General features: G+C 32.4%; 1 protein-coding gene across 1 annotated transcript in view; it reads left to right on the top strand.

The window, feature by feature from the left end:
• Positions 1 to 11,073: 11,073 nt before the first annotated feature.
• The window catches only part of LOC143223090 (uncharacterized), an 80,919-nt gene continuing 75,310 nt past the window's right edge, over positions 11,074 to 16,682 (top strand). The window contains exons 1-2 of the mRNA XM_076450526.1: positions 11,074 to 11,191; positions 11,559 to 11,769. Coding sequence (XP_076306641.1) covers positions 11,651 to 11,769 — 119 coding nt within the window. The 5' untranslated portion in view covers positions 11,074 to 11,191; positions 11,559 to 11,650. The remainder of the gene's footprint in view (positions 11,192 to 11,558; positions 11,770 to 16,682) is intronic.

The following is a 16,682-nucleotide window of genomic DNA, read 5'->3' as shown; positions in this document are numbered from 1 at the left end:
TCCTGATGAGGCTTAAGATGAACAATGTGGTAGTATTGTCTCTGCACAGACAGTTCAACAGGTGCAACAGGGAATTATATTCTGCATTTTGGATTGTTCTGTTAAGAAAATTGTGAAATACAGATAGTATGGGTGAAAAATAGAACACCAGGTGAATACAAAATAACAACAAATTATTCAATTCTACCCCATCTACATAAAGTTGCTGACAAAAGAAAAGTTGGATCTCAACTGTGCATAGCACTACTGTCTCCTGAATATACAAATCAGATCAAATCAGCGTGTTATACGCTTACATTAATATAGGACCGATTGCACTTTGATTCATATGGTAAGATAAAATAACATCTCTAACGTTAGGTTTCTTTAAGGTAAAGCAAGAAATTTCATACATATTATCTGCGACAAAACACATCACAGGAGGTACTCGTTCATTATTAGAATTCACGAGCATTCTTCTGTTCACCAACGTAAAAATTCTTTATTCATCCACTGCTTTTTAAAGTGTTAAGTTAATTTTTTTACTAAAAAAAGATGCGAAGAAACCCATATATCTGAATTAAAACTTAAGAACACGAATGTCCCATATTGTGTTTTTGTGCATTTGTCTGTTTGCTAACCCCCTCCCTCACATACATAGAGTTGTGTATGTTTGTAGTTGTATGGTATTTAACTTTTTTATTTGGAGTACCAAAGAGGGTAAGAAGTGTACGATTTTGTATTTCTATCCCCCTCCCGGGATACCCTGACATTGCTCAAGTGTCATGGACAGGGGTCTTTCATAATTTAAAAAAAATCTTTTTACATGACTCTTCTTTGGCGTAGCTGTAGAAGTAACTGGGATAATGGAAAACCTTAGGCGTTAAAATGGGTTCTCTGTGTATCATGAAAGTGCCATAGAACCCTGTAGCCGTGCGCGGGTATTTTATTTTATACAAGTTTATGTGACAGACGAAATAAAAAAGAAATGCTATTTCTGTTTTGTATGTTTTAGCTTTATGATTCTAGATGGCGTAAGACTTCAATATTTCAGTTTGTGTACAATTGGTGAAAATTATATAGTGAATCTCACTTAAGTAGGCTAAAAAATATAATTCGTTACTTCCGCTAAGTATGTAAACTTAATTTAACAAAACTTACTTATGATAAAACTTTTTTTCATATGTTTCATTATAGACTTTAGCATTATGTTTTCATTGTTCATAACATTTCGAAAGGCAACGATCTATTTCGGAAGAGTTAACCTGCATTTTAAAATTCTTCTCTAACGATTTAGTATTTACTAATGTTTTAAGATAACAAAGGAAAACTAAATATTTCATGTATTATATACAATTTTCTTGTTAGTTCTTATTATCAATATTTGTATTTGTATACATGTCTCATAGTATATCTAATCACTACGTTGAAGACAGATACGTTGTGTCATTCAAAGATTTTTCGAAAGTACAGATCACCTTTTACAAGTTTTATGACAGTGTTTAAAAAGCTGAAAGTTTAATATCTATTAATGTCGCCAGGGGACGCTATACTCAGAAATAGCTAGTCATATTATTAAATTACCGATTTGATTGTTTACTTCTTTGAGTCTAAGTAGCTATCATTTATTATAACTAGAAAAAAAATAATATTTTATATAGAATTCAGAAGAGGCAAAGGTGAATTGTTATGTACAGTCGCAGTAACTAGAAAGAAAAGTTGCATTTAATCCTGAGTGATTGATATTTTGATTTGATCGCTTCATCGGGAAAGAGGACCTTTCTGTAGTATATTGTGAGAAACTAGAAAACCTGTTTCATTTATTCTTAAAGAATGAATACTTAATTATCTTTCTCATATTTGGTGGGTTTTATTCAAATATTAATATCAAAACTTATAAATACGTGAGTCACCCTTTAGTAGCGCCCTCTGTATCTGTTATCAGCTGGTACTATTTGTCCCTCCTTATTATTTAAAAAAAAACAGCTTTTAATCGGTTCTTGACTCCTATTTTAACAGTTGAAGGCCGGTTAATGTTCTCAATCTGAAACATGTTATTGGTAAAAAAGATCATGGTCTTACAATTCCTGTTTTTTTTCTTGTTTTTTTTTTTTTGCACTTTATACCTTCATATTTTATCTGTTGTCGGAATTACATGTTTTGACAGGTTGCATATTGGGCACTGATACATATACCTTGAAATACAATGCTTCAGCTACCGGTGTTAAATTTTGTTCTAACAACTTGTACCATAGTTTTCAGGTAATGAGTTCTCACTTCTAAACCATGTTTGAGAATTGTTATTTAATCTTTATTATTTGTTCATTTTACCTGTGTAATTAGTTGATATTCATTGCAAGTTTATGTAGGATCGAAAAAAAAAAAGGCTGGTATGTCTGCAAAAACAAACAAACAATAAGTCCTAAAGCTTTTCATCTTTTACCTATGGATGAGAAATTGTTCAGTTAAAACAATAACTACAAAGAAACAGCATATTATGATAGAAAGTCACATTATTCGTGATGATGAGAAACCAACTTGAAGTAAAAAAATGCACCTCAATACGGCTGCAGATTAACCTGAAGATGACCTAGGAAGGTCGAAACATTATTCTCTGCTATATTTTAATAAAAGTTTGAATACCTATAACAACAGCCTTGAGATACAAAAGCCAGTTACAATTTCCATTCTGAGTATTTTACTGATGTTTTAAAGTCTAGTAGTCTTTTTAGTTAGTGAATAATCAATGATTTTTTGTATTTGTTTTTAATCATCCTCTATTAACGCATTGTGAGGTTGATTTAATTCATTTTTGTTTCCCAGTGGGTCAGTACGTTTACAGAATTATAATGCTAAAGTTCGAGGCTTATTACCCATAGTGGATGTAATGCACGTAATGCAGAAAGTCAAGTATGCAGATTTGCACAAAGAAAACAAGAATTAATTTTTTAGACGATGTAAACTATTTGAAATGACTGTATAAAACGTTCATCTTTTATTTCCTCCCTTTAACGAGTCTTTATTCACAAAGTGGGATTTAAAAAAACAAAAACATTAGTATAATTTCCCTTATTTATTTTTACTTAATGATATCTTTTAGAATTTTAATCGAATATTTAATACATCAAGATAAAACACTTAACTAGGGGGCGCTGTAATGTTCTTGGTACCTTAGATTTCGTCAGATTTCTAAAGCCAATCTTGCAATCCTTGACTAGAACGTTGACCAGTTTCACAAGGACATTGCAAACAACGTGTAAATCATAGAGTGTTCTTAGTAAAGATTGAAAGGACCTTAGTCAGAATGCAATATTCAGTTAAGCCAGTAGTTGTCTTTCATGTCCTTGCTTTGGACAGATATAAGGGATAAATTTATAGCTGTATTAAGCGGAAAAACGTAGAATATTAAACTGTCAAACTGTCAGTCACATGTTCTGGTGTTCTCTAGAATTTATTTTTTTTCCCTCTCTAGCTTTTTAAATACAAATGAAAATCTTATCTATTTATCCACCGTAAAAATTCATGAAATATTTCTTTCACCTGGTCGGTTAATCGACAAGGATCCGAATGCAACAACATCACCCCAAGAAACATTTGGAAAAACTCCAAAATTAAACAGCCTTTCTGTCTCAATAAAGACCATGCCTATTTTAGCAATGACTTTCTGATGACTTGTATCTGAGTTATTTTGTTAATATCGATAAGTAGACAAAAACCACTTTGACATAAAATATGAGGAGCCTCCCAAAGTGCTTCAAAACGTAAAACTAAGTGATGTATTTACTTAAGAAATTTTACACTATTATATTCACGTATAGTGAATAGTGTTAATATTAGCTCATTATCACACGTTTTTTTCTTATTTTTACTGGTAAAATTTCTGTGACTTTCAGAGAAGTAAATCGAATATACATTTTATATTTGTTGGCAGTCGAGTAACAGGTGTTTTGTTTTTTTAAGCTGGCAGTGCGAATTGATCAGAGCTGAAAACCTATAAAAAGAGCACAACTTCAGGGGTGGTTGTTGCAATCTTATATGGCCTTGAACGCACAGTACCCTTCGGACTTTGTGCTTCTGCAGCTCATCTGGACTAAAAGAGAGACTATTCTTATGGAAAAATGAAATGATATTTTTCATCAAAGTATACAAAAATAACTAAAAGATTTGCAAGTAATTTACATAAACAAAACAAGTACTCGTGAGCTATCTGCAAGCTGCACATGAAAGCTCTTCAGGGTGTATCTTCAAATTCAAACCATTCTAAAACACAAATTTACAAGAAATTCATACAAGCTGGCCAATAATATCAATAAGAAATTTACATAATACAATATAAAGTCCTATACTCTTGACAAATTACTTTAACCTTTGCTCCAAGTGAATGCTGAATATACCATAATCTAGAATATAAAGTTTGAACCCCTAACGGCCCTAAAATGACTCAACAGTATGTAACAGACTTGCGGCGTTAAAAATTGGGTTTTGATATTCGCGGTGCAAAGAGCTCAGACAGTCCATTGCCTATAGCTTTGTACTTAGGAACTATTTTTTATGTAAAAACGGGCAAATTTGCACATTTTCATTTACATAAGGTCTGAATAAAACAACATATGAATCAAGATTTACATGTATTTATACTAAAGTTATACAAAATGTTTAGAAGCGAGTAGTTTTTCGAGATTTGTGACTGTGATGTAAATCACTTTTACGTATCAGCCCCAAAATTTAGTCTCCTATCATGTTTTCGTAATACGCTCCTAGGTCACAAAAGCAAAGTTTGAAGAGAAAAATAGGTCTTTTCCATTTACTTTAGGCATAAGCAATTGAGAAATAACACCTTCTGCCCAGGAACAAGAAAAAGTAAAAATTTTGTTACATAGTGTTATTAAAAATTTAATATAATATTACGATCTAGCAGCATGCAACGCTATTCTTTAGAAGAAATCATTTATCTGAATCAATTTGTTTAAAAAAACAATCATACTGTTGTATAGTATATAGTATGTATGTGTTAAAGATAGTTTAAAGGTCAAGGTATTTGATTTGTTATAACAGTCTGCAATAATGATCAATTTAACGAAGAAACGTCAATGTGTATCACACGTTTTAAAAACATAGCGTAACAAAATCAAATTAGGACTTATATTATCACTATGAGGTTCAATAACAGTCGTACTTGTAGTAAAGCGGTAAACTTGGGGGGGGGGTTATAATGCTAAAGATCGGCGTTTGATTCCTCTGGTGGATAGGGTGCGGAAGACGAATGTAGAATATTTTACTTAACGATGGACAAGTAAACTTTAATAAATACCAATATTAAAATTACTTCGGAATATTAAGTATTAGAAAAATTCTATTGTTTATAAATTTCCTTAAGTTCATGATAATTGTATCTGGATATTTAAGCAAATGTTTTATTCTATTTTGGCATCCTAGTTCCTCAGAATATTAAAAATGTGCCATAATGATGAAAAACGTGTGTCTAAAATGTTATTCAACCTTGAGATTTAAAAAAAAAGTTCAAGCATTACACCCACCGAGTGCACGCTGTAATACTACTCAAACACCAAATTTTAAATTTAATTACTTTGGTTGCCTTAGATCAAAGCCACATTAGGCGCTTTGTTGTGTCCGTCGCAAAGAGTCAAATCCCGGATCAGTAAATTCATTGCTATCTCACCAGGAGGACTTAATAGAAGACAAAACGAAAGTTAATCTCAGTCGACTTATCCACACATTTTTCATCTTCATGAAGCAATGGGTTTCTCTATAATAATTATTCAACGTTAAGACTTATGACGAAGTAACTTCAGAAAATTATCTGATTAAAACTGGCCACAATATTTAACGTCTTACCATTTGCTCATTATTTCGCGTGATTGGTATACCGGTAAAGCTCCGGTATACAAAAAATTTACCATTTAATATTATTAACTAAATGCTCACACAATTCTTAGTTCATTAATATTTGCTAATAATTATTATCTGACGCTTTTAATATTTTTAACTCGTATGCCTATACTATTTGTTTATTCAATTTATACATATATCTATATATTATACACAACCGAAGGCTAACAAGAAAGTCAAGTTGATAAACTGAGTGTGTTCCAAGTAGGACTTTATTTATTTAATGTCGGCTACAGTTTATTCACTTCTATTGTTTATCTGGGTCAGGGCTATGAAACTAACGCATTTGACATAATCCCCATTTTTTGTTATCCTTTAGAAACACAAATGCGAATTCATTCGTAATTGTATGTCAAATATTCTGGTGAAGTCATACATACCTCTTTCTGTTTTTCACTTTTCTACTTTCAGTGAAAATGCTCTCTGTGATCAATCGTTATAGCTTGGTGTTTTAATCGCTGTTTTATGTTAAGCGCACACAGTCCTATATTTAAGTTTGTTTTTAACTAGAACTAATAATATCACACACCAGCGAATTTGAACTTCGTAAAAGTTTGGTTTTATTAAACGATTTTCCGTAATTCAGTTACGAGGATTTAAAAAATAATTTATATTTTTTTCTATCACGTAAGGAGTTTTTACAAATTGGAAAGAAAATACCCTTCCTACTTAGATCAAGTTATTATTTCATTTACTACAATGAACATGTTTTATTACTATGTTTGTTATGCAAATCAATAAGACTCACGTCGCGATTGGTCTCGAGAAATCTATAGCTAGTGGTTGTCAACATTTGAAGCATAACAAAATGTGAACCGATTTTAATGAAAATAATTCAGTTATGTAAAAGTACATATGACGTTTCGTGAAAAATTGATATCATTTTCGGATTCAGCGTACAGAAATTACTGTAGTACACGTAAAAATTTTCGGACAGTAAAAACCGTCAAAGACCAATGTGTACAGTTACAATTAACAAAATTTAAGTTATAGTTTGAGACTATGCTTATCACAAATTTTCCTCATCATATGGCGCGATCTAAACAATTAGAAAAATCACGATGGGCAAGATCTGCACTCTAATTGTTATCTTCTGCAGATATTAATTATTTCTTTGCCAAAAGAAGCTGGAAAGGGATATTTAACTTATTTCTTCAATATTTATATCGTTAAGGGTTTTATCAAAACACACAACTCGCTCTTAGCTTAAATATTATGGAAATTTACTGATTGCATAAAAATGGAACCAAAGATAAGTGTGTGAGTCGAGCTTTGTATTTTAATTGGACCTTTATTTAGTTGTTTTGTAAATCTGAAAATTAATGTTTAAATTATACTTAAACGATTTTAATAAGCATATCAGTAAATAACGTAATAACCACAGCCAATATAAAGTCGCGGTGAAATAGATTGTATCAGAACTACACTTTGACTTTGTTTGGCGTTTTATTACTAAAGTGATGTCATCAAAAATTGGACCATTTTTGAGAAGCGTGTGCAACAGACCCTTTCTAGCGCAAAATATTCAGACAATCAGGTTATAACATTTAGATCGGGTGATTTAGAATTTCCAAGACAAGATATTTCTTTTACTGAACCGTGTTAGAAAACTAACGAATATGGATCAATTAGAGCTAACAAATCCATCCAGAAAGTGACGTGCAATAGTCGTACCCCAGCTCTGGTAAGCAAATTGTGGCATTTTTTAACAGGTGAAAATATACGAGCACACATAGGTTGCAAAACAAAAAAAACAAAGCATTAATATGCCCAAAAACAATAAGTACTATAATAAAGAAGGATCCCCGTCTGGAAAAGCGAAACGTCACATGTACACAAGTCGCATCCATTACCTATCCGTTCAACCGTTGCATACCTCAAGCAATTGGAGAATGAAACGGGTATTCATACTGTATTCGAATTATAAAAGCATGTATAGAGGATTGGTATGCTTCATATTTATGACAGCACTATGGCGTAGCCTTTTACAAATGAAATTACGTAGAAGGGCGATTGGGAAGATAAACGGTCGTCAGAGGGAAAGTGACCGGACGTGACTAAGTTTATTATAACGATGTGACAAGACTCCAAAATTGTTTAAATGCAATTTAAACATACGCAAATTTTATGGTTTTAAATCTATGTAGAAAAAAAATCTCACGTATATGGTCAAAACAACCAAATTGTGTGTTTGTGTGGGAAACAAAGGAGAACCGTAAAATATAATGTTTTTTTTTAGCCAACGAGAATTTTAAATCAATTTATGTTTTACTGGAAAGACAAAAAGTTCCATTTCTAAACTTCTTATTTGATAACTCTGAATAGAAAGTACAAATATGAGACGAATTTTTCACTACTCTACGGTTTGCCATACAAAAATAAATTCTGACCTGTGTTCACATTTTGTCAGTTTTAAATAAACAGTTGTTTGATTGATTGAAGTTAATTAATGGTTGGAGTTACTACTTAATAAAACTGCTCCGAATGACCCGGGCAATTGTATCAAACTTTTCCCAGACGGAAGGAAAGGCCTTGGCCTGTTTTAGACACTTAATGAATCTTTAATGTTCTGAACTATGTTCACATTTTGTCAGTTTTAAATCAACAGTTGTTTGATTGATTAAAGTTGATTAACGGCTGGAGTTACCAAGTAATAAAACTGCTCCGAGAGATCCGGGCAATTATATCAAACATTTTTGAGACGGACGGAAAGGCCTTGGCCTGTTTTAGGCCTGAGAAATCATAATGTCGGCAGCAGAGTGGACTAGTATACCATGGCTCTTTCTATCCTTTACGATATCACATGTTTAGTCTTGAATATCGTAGGTAACTGAAATTTTCCCGTGTGTCATAGTATATTTTTCTCAACTAATATTATAATTTACAAAGTTATATTTTCAAATACGTTTCACACTGCAGTGCATAATTGCCTAAAACAAATTCAAGAGTTTTCACGCCATACATGTTTCAATGGTTACTGCTACCGGACTGTAAATCCGAAGATTCGTGGCTGTTTGTTATTAAGCACATAGGGCTATGTGTGCTCTGCTCACCACGGCTATCGAAAGCTGGTTTCTAGCGATCTAAGTGTGAAGACATAACGCTGTGTCACTAGCTATTCATGGTTTGCGTCCTGTTGCCGTGTATATAAACTCCACAATGGGCACTTTGGACCCCGGGTATACTTTCTGACATTGTATGAAAGATCATATCCAACTCTTCAATTAAGCGAGGAAAGCCAAAGACTTGACTAACTTCCTTTTTTTTTTAAGTCTATCATTTACTGATAGACGGTTACTGATAGATAGCTCTTGTGAAACAACAATAGAAAAGAATAACTAGATAGGCTATGTAAGTTATCGATTGTGAAAAATTGCAAAATTTTTTACCTTGGGCCAGTTTCTTTTGTATACAGTCCTTCTCCCCAGTGGCACAGCGGGTTTCGATACCAATCGAGGGCAGGGCACAGATAGCTCATTGCGTTGCTTTGTGCTTAACTTCAAAGAAACAAACCATACAGACTTACCTGTCTGTAAAGTATAATAAGGAGAACATTGCGTTAAAAATGTTCTACAGTAAGCAGAAATAACATCTCTAATGTTTTCTTAATTATTACACAGATTTTATTTTGCCGTGGGGGCGTTATAAAATTTCGCCCAATCCTACCAGTCGTTGGTAAAAGAATAGCCCAAGAATTGGCGGTGAGTGGTGATGACTCTCTGTCTTATCTCTAGTCTTATATTTCTAAAGTAGGGACAGCTAGCGCAAATAGGTTTCATGTAGCTTTGCGTGAAATTAAAAAACAATAACAATCCTACAAGGGATAGTTTAACACCTTATTTTGGAGTGAAAGGGTTAAATGCTGATTAAAAAAAATTGTAAAAGGTATTTTACATTTAGTAAGTACTCGAAAACACTGATATAAGACTATTAAAATAGAGGTTAAATTCTAATACCAAAATATATAAACTTCATGGAACCAAAGTTTGTTTTCAGATGTCATTTTACTGACATTAAAAACAATTAAATTTTATATATAAGTAAACAAATTTTAATTTTATTGTAATATGTTTGAATGTTGAATTTTAATTAAATATTTTAATGAATATAATATAATAATGTTAGAGAGGTAATATATGTTGAAGTATACATAGTGTTTCTTTTTAACTTTTGGGTTGAATTTCAGTAGACGCTGATATCCTTTTTTGTATCAAAAAGAGAAGTTCAATATACTTTAAAAATATTTCTTAAACTTCGTACGTCATCTTTCATCTAATTTATAAATAGATAATTTACAATTTATAAATTAAAATTAGTATAATATTTAAATATTCGTCTCTTCACGAGTATATTTGTTTAACTTTTAAATTTATCGGATTTTTCTTTTGATAACAAAAATATCAATTTAATAAAATATATTAAAATTTTATCTATTTATTTTTAATAAAAATTATGAGCTTATGTTTTTGTTTTGGAGAAAAGTTCACAATGACCTCGATGCATTCTATTCACCGCGCTCGGGTGAAATACAGATATTAGCATTTGAAGTCCGTACATTTATCGCTGAACCAACGGGGACATGTTCATGTATTGTTGTTATCCAGTTTATTTTTCTTAGTACTTAAAACGTAGTTCCAACTTGGTCCGGTATGGTCAGGTGGTTAAGACACTCGACTCGTCGTTCGAGGGTTGTGGGTTTGAATCTCTGTGACACCAAACATGCTGGCCCTTTCAGCAGTGGGGGCGTTATAATGTTACGGTTAATCCCACTATCCTTTGGTAAAAGAGCAGCCCAAGAGTTGACAGTAGGTGGTGATGACTATTTGTTTTTCCTCTAATCTTACACTGTTAAATTAGGGACGACTATCGCAGATAGTCCTCGCGTGGCTTTGCGCGAAATTCAAAAACCCAAACTAGTTCCAACTTTGTTGAATAAAGTTTTTAAGTGTCGTTTCTATTTCTTCTTAAGAAAAGTTTTGTACATGTAGACATAAAATAGTCATTGTGGAATTAAAGTGAGTGCTCGAAATAAAGCGTTATATAAATGTATAGATGAATACTGAATGGCTGGTGTGAAGTGATGTCCACGCTGTAGCTGGTCGTTAACCAATCAAAATCCGCTAAGTAGCAACACGAGCTTTCGTCGTTACTTTTACTAGACTGAATGTGATTAAACCTACTGACGTATAAATAGGAGAAAGTTGTTCGGAGATTACGAAAGTTGACTGATCCTCGTTTAACTTTATCAAGTCAAGTAATGTAGATTTGCTGTTAATATTTGCATGTTATTTGCCTGTATGATGTAAGTAAACTCAGCATTGTCTCTGATACATCCGGATCGTGAAATGCTCATGTGATTAAGTTTATAAACTTTTTTATAGATGGAAACTTGTTTTATTTATTTTAAAACAATATATATATAGTTTTATAATTTGCAAAGTTTACATACATTCTACGATTACTATTGTTATTTAGTTTAGCGTGCTGTGTCATTTAATTGTATTTTAATTTGGAAGAATATAACTCTGAAAGAAATTCGAACTCAATCAAAATTATAGCATACGTTACTGTTTAATACGTTTTAAAAATATTGCTGCATACGAAACTAATTTATAATATAAAATTTAAATAACGAAACGTTATGATCATTTGTTTACTCTTTGCATTAGAAAGAACCTGCCGTTTTTATTTCATCAACTGTTCAAGTACAAAAGCCTGGAATCTGAGAAGAAAAGATAATAAAAGGAACTTAGAATTTTGGATGCATGAAAGAATGAAACCCAAGTCTGTAGTGCCAGGAATTGAAAAAGTCCCGAACATTTTCACTTTAAGCTACAGTGTTAGGCCTGATTTAGAAGATTTCTCTCCTGAGACGATAACGTAAGTTATTGCAACTATGGTGATTTGTTTTTTGTTTGGAGTTACATATTTTATTTTACGACGAACTGAAGTACAGAGCGTATTCTTAGAAGGTTTAAATATTTGTAATAATTTAAAAATATTGAAAATTTTGACTGAGTAAAAACCAGTCCTTAAACGTTTTAGACATCAACTCGGTGTTCATTTAATGCATATGTTCGTGCTAATTGCTTAGACACGAATTAAACTATGTCGTGTCTACAGGACTCTGGTCGTGCATTTTGATGTGGAATTAGCATCTCTTGCTAAGTGGATTATAAATATTATGTATACATTAGCAATAATTAATATAAAGCAACATACACATATGTGCGTGTCTATGTTTTACCTAAAACGACCAAACTACTTCAGTGTTCTACCAAACGTGATGCAGCCGCACCGGCTTATCAATTCTACTAGGAATAACGTATTTTGCTCATTCTGTATTCTTCAGCCAACGTATTCGAACTTGATAATGAAAACAAGCCATCATAACGGGGTTACGACACGCTATTGTTTTTATAACAGAGGTTACAACGCCTTACTGTTTTTATAACAAAGGTTACAACACCGTGCTATTCTTATAAAGGAGGTTTTGACACTTTACTTTTTATAACGGAGATTATTACACGTTGCTGTTTTTATAATGGAGGTTACAGCACCTTGCTATTCTTATAACGGAGGTTATGACACTTTACTTTTTTATACCGGATGTTATTACATCTTATTGTTTTTATAACAGAGGTTAGAACACCTTACTGTTTTTATAACGGGGTTACAACACTTTGCTCTTTTTATAACGGAGGTTACCACACTTCAACTGTTTTGATAGTAATTTTCACATTTATAATTGTATTTATTACAGAAGAAAACAACAAAAACAAGAGAGTTCGTGATAACTTGATAAAATCCTCTTTAACAAAATTTACTCTTATTTATCTAATGGGAAACACAGTCGGTCATCGTCGGGATCAAACCCTGAAATTTAGCAAAATAAGTCCAACCTTCAAGTCTACCGGGAGTACGTTTTCTAGCACATAGCTTAAAGATTTTTGTAGTCCTGATTTATGACATCGTCTGTAACATATTTGTGGTATTCTTTTTGTCAGGTATTCACTTACTTTCTTTGAGTTCGGGGATTTTGCCAAATGTTAAGATATTAATCGCATTGTGTATTAAGAAAGGACAACCTGGTGGTCACAGAAGTGAATAACCGAAATTTACATTAAATATTCATACATTGTGCAAGCGAGTGTTTGGAGAGTACAGTGACACTTTCATATATAGCTGGTTCTAAGGTTCAACGCTCACCAAAACAGTGTTGTTTATATCGAGGACTTAAAGTTCAACATTGGTTATTAACTGCAAGGAGTAAACACACACGAAAGTGTGTGGTGGTTTATATATTATTACACTATTGTACCACTGATAATGTTGTGGTAAACAAAACGGGTAATATAATAAGAATTTCCAATATTTTTACGAAAATGTTACTAGACAATAAAATAAATAATAAATCTTGATTCTGTTACTTTATATACACACTCAGGTTGTTACAGGCATGAATGAAGTATGACTCTGATATTTCAAAAGATTTCTTACACATGTTAAAGCTTCAGATGCATACTGGGTATTGCATTTTGTTATACATTCAACCAAAGAATAATAGAAACGAATGACCTTGACTGACTATATATATACACACACATGTAAGAAAAGATTATACGAAAAATTTTCAGTATTAATGTATTAAACTTAAATAAAATAATTGTTCTAATTGCTATTACTACTAACAATTAAATACTAAGATCATTGTTTGCTTATTGTATATGATTTAGAAATGATCTTAGTATTTAAGTATTAGTAGTAATAGCAATTAGAACAATTATTTTATTTAAGTTTAATACATTAATACTGAAAAATAACCCAACTTTTCTTTCACACAAAATAGCAAACTTTACCATGTAGTTATCTCTTTGTCTGCGAAGCTCACACACAAGTTGACCTTGAAATTACTGAATCTATTAAAGTAGAAGTTCAGTTTGATGATTTTCTTATAACTATTAACTGAAGTCATTACCTTGTAAAGTTGCTCGCGTACAATTACACTAATAAAAAGAACAGACATGTTAAGAGGAATAGAAAAATTAACCAAAATATCTGACAATGTTCTGGAGAATTAGTGTTCAGCTTAAGGTTCTGGTTATTCTGGTTGCTGTGTTTGCGAATGCATAACATGAACACTTTTTTGTGTATCGCTAATTCAATTTTAACAATTAATTTTACTATAGTATTCTTGACGTTAGTGCTCATGTGTGGCTAAAGCTACCTGATTATCCTTACATGTGTGTTTTATAAACATGATTAAGTTTGAGAAAGATGCAAGAGAGAATCTGCTAATCTTATTGTTCCCCGCTGATACAGCGGTAAGTCTACGAATTTACAACACTAAAATTAGGGGTTTGATCCTCCTAGGTGGACTCAGCAGATGGTCCGATGTGGTTTTGCTATATAACCACACATACTAATCTTCTTACTTTCTCCTCAGCGATTAAATTTCTGAAAATTAATACTAAAAAGTTTACAATACTTTAAGCTTTATGTTATTATTTAATTTGAACTAGAGCAAAGTTTATTAAGTGTTCTCGAAATGTCATCTTATTTACTCAGTGTGAGGAAACATGTTTCATTTCATAATGAAGCCTTGGAAAACACGTTGTTTAGTATTACAGTCGCCACACAATTCTAAAGACACTTCATCGTCCTTTTCCACCAGTTTTCTACCTGGTACCATAAAAATGAAGGATGGGTCTCTAATGCCATGTTATTTAAATCCATCTTTACTTTTCTGTCCAAATGTCTTCTTTATATAATATAAAAAAATACTTAAAGTCCTGGTAAAATCCATTTTAAGGCATATTTCATACACCATTCTACAGAACGCATTTCCATATAGTTTTCATATCCCAATCACTACTAAAAATCATAAAATATTGCGCCATTACTTTTACCAAACTATTCATTAGATGGGTTTCGTATAAATACACTCATGAAGTTATTCATGTTTGATATTATGACAACAATTTTTTAATGTAACAAAATTTTTCTCATTATCATTTTAACTTGAGCAGATCAGTTCTGATTATTAACGTATATAAAGTGCATCATTAGGTAATATCTGTATTATAATCAATTGTGGCTTATCACAGAATGTTCCCCTTCTAGTGTTTTTTTTTTTAATGTGAGACCAACACAGACAAACTTCAAGGTCAGTGACCTTTTTAAGAGCGTTTTCTCACACGTCTTTCTTGTACCCATTCCCGTCGTTCCTTGACCTAAGTGAGGTCAGAATGATGGTTGAAGGCCGTCTACTGAAGCAAGGTTCTCGAGGCGGGGGCATTCCTGGGCTGGACAAAGCCCCCACTGACCGCTTCTATCAGCTACTAGTGGCAACAACCTTCTCAGTCGACAACCTTCGTGGTTGGGTATTAGTATTCATTTCGAAAGTGCATGAATCCTTGGGTTCATCGCATCTTGTAAATCGTCTCAGGTGAAAATCCCAGACATGTTGACGTACATATTTTAATACCACGACGGAGCGTAAAGTGTAAAGGAGGAGGAATCTCCATGAGAGTGCGACACCTATCTTAATGTCACTGAACTGGTTCGCTTCACAGAATGGGAGGCCTGACTCAGACTTTGTAGTTTAACATGTTAATACTTTGAATCACATAAATACAAGGTAAGTCATAGTGAACTCCCGAAGCGTCAGACATTGAGGTACGTGTTCGAAAACTACACATCGTTATAAACGTAGTTACTTGCACGCATAATTATTTAGCTCTTCATGACAAAATTTATACAAAATAAAGTAAGTTTGTTAAGCATGATATTTTCACATGGGATCCGTTATGGTTCACCCTTTATTAAATCAACTCTAATTATTATTATTCGCCATCTAATATGGAAGGAGTTAATTTATGGTCTTGTCTTTATGTTTCACCATTTTAGAAGTGAATCACAGAATGTCACTTTAGTTACAATACCTACAGGTAAGTAAAATTTACTTCAACATCTGAAAAAAATTGGGGGTATTAAAATTTTATTTTTTAAATTTTTGATAAAGAGGGGTAACTCAGCTTCTCATTGTGTAAAATTTTATTACTTTTGGTCAAAACAAATGAAACAAACTACAATCATGTGAAAAATCCAAATACTAACAATTTTTGTTATTATAGTAAAGTTAGGCTCGAAAACTCTTACCTAGCTTCAAATGTTATGGTTAATTTTCATAGCAATATCTTTGGTTTTGTTTCACTAAATACGTGGAGAAGAGATTTTTATCATCTAATAAATAAGAACAAAAATTGTTTGAAATAAAATTGCAGGCAGGAGACGCTGTATTAGTTCCAGAATTAACACTTAGGAGCAAAAGTTTGATCGCTAGAAATATGTCTTCATCTGTTGAAACTCACTGTAAACTACAACATGTAAGGTAAAACTGACAGTATTATAAAATATTTCGAATATTCTGCAACGGATCATGTAAGGCATCATTGTTGGTAACATATTCTTTCTACGTTCACCCATCCCCAAGCTCAAGTTGAAGATTTACCAGGTTGGTAAGTTGAAATGGGAAAACATTTCACAATTATTTTTACGCAGTGGTGTCTCTGACCTTACTACTCAACCTCACCGATTCTTTGACCAGAGTTAAATCTTTTTTTTCTTTTTTCATTCTGTGGCGGAACTCTGTCGGTTAACTACCTGATCTTTTTGTAATTCTATGAAGAATACTGTCTCTTTTCTTCGAATCCAGTTTGCAGTTCGGCTATTATTATTTTTAGGGTTTCATACTAGTTTAATATGAATGAAGCTTAATCTCTAAATGGTTT

Source organism: Tachypleus tridentatus, chromosome 8 (genome assembly GCF_004210375.1).
Source record: "Tachypleus tridentatus isolate NWPU-2018 chromosome 8, ASM421037v1, whole genome shotgun sequence".
NCBI lineage: Eukaryota > Metazoa > Arthropoda > Merostomata > Xiphosura > Limulidae > Tachypleus > Tachypleus tridentatus.
The sequence above is the reverse complement of the archived record's forward strand: the minus strand, read 5'-3'. Positions and strand labels throughout refer to the sequence as shown.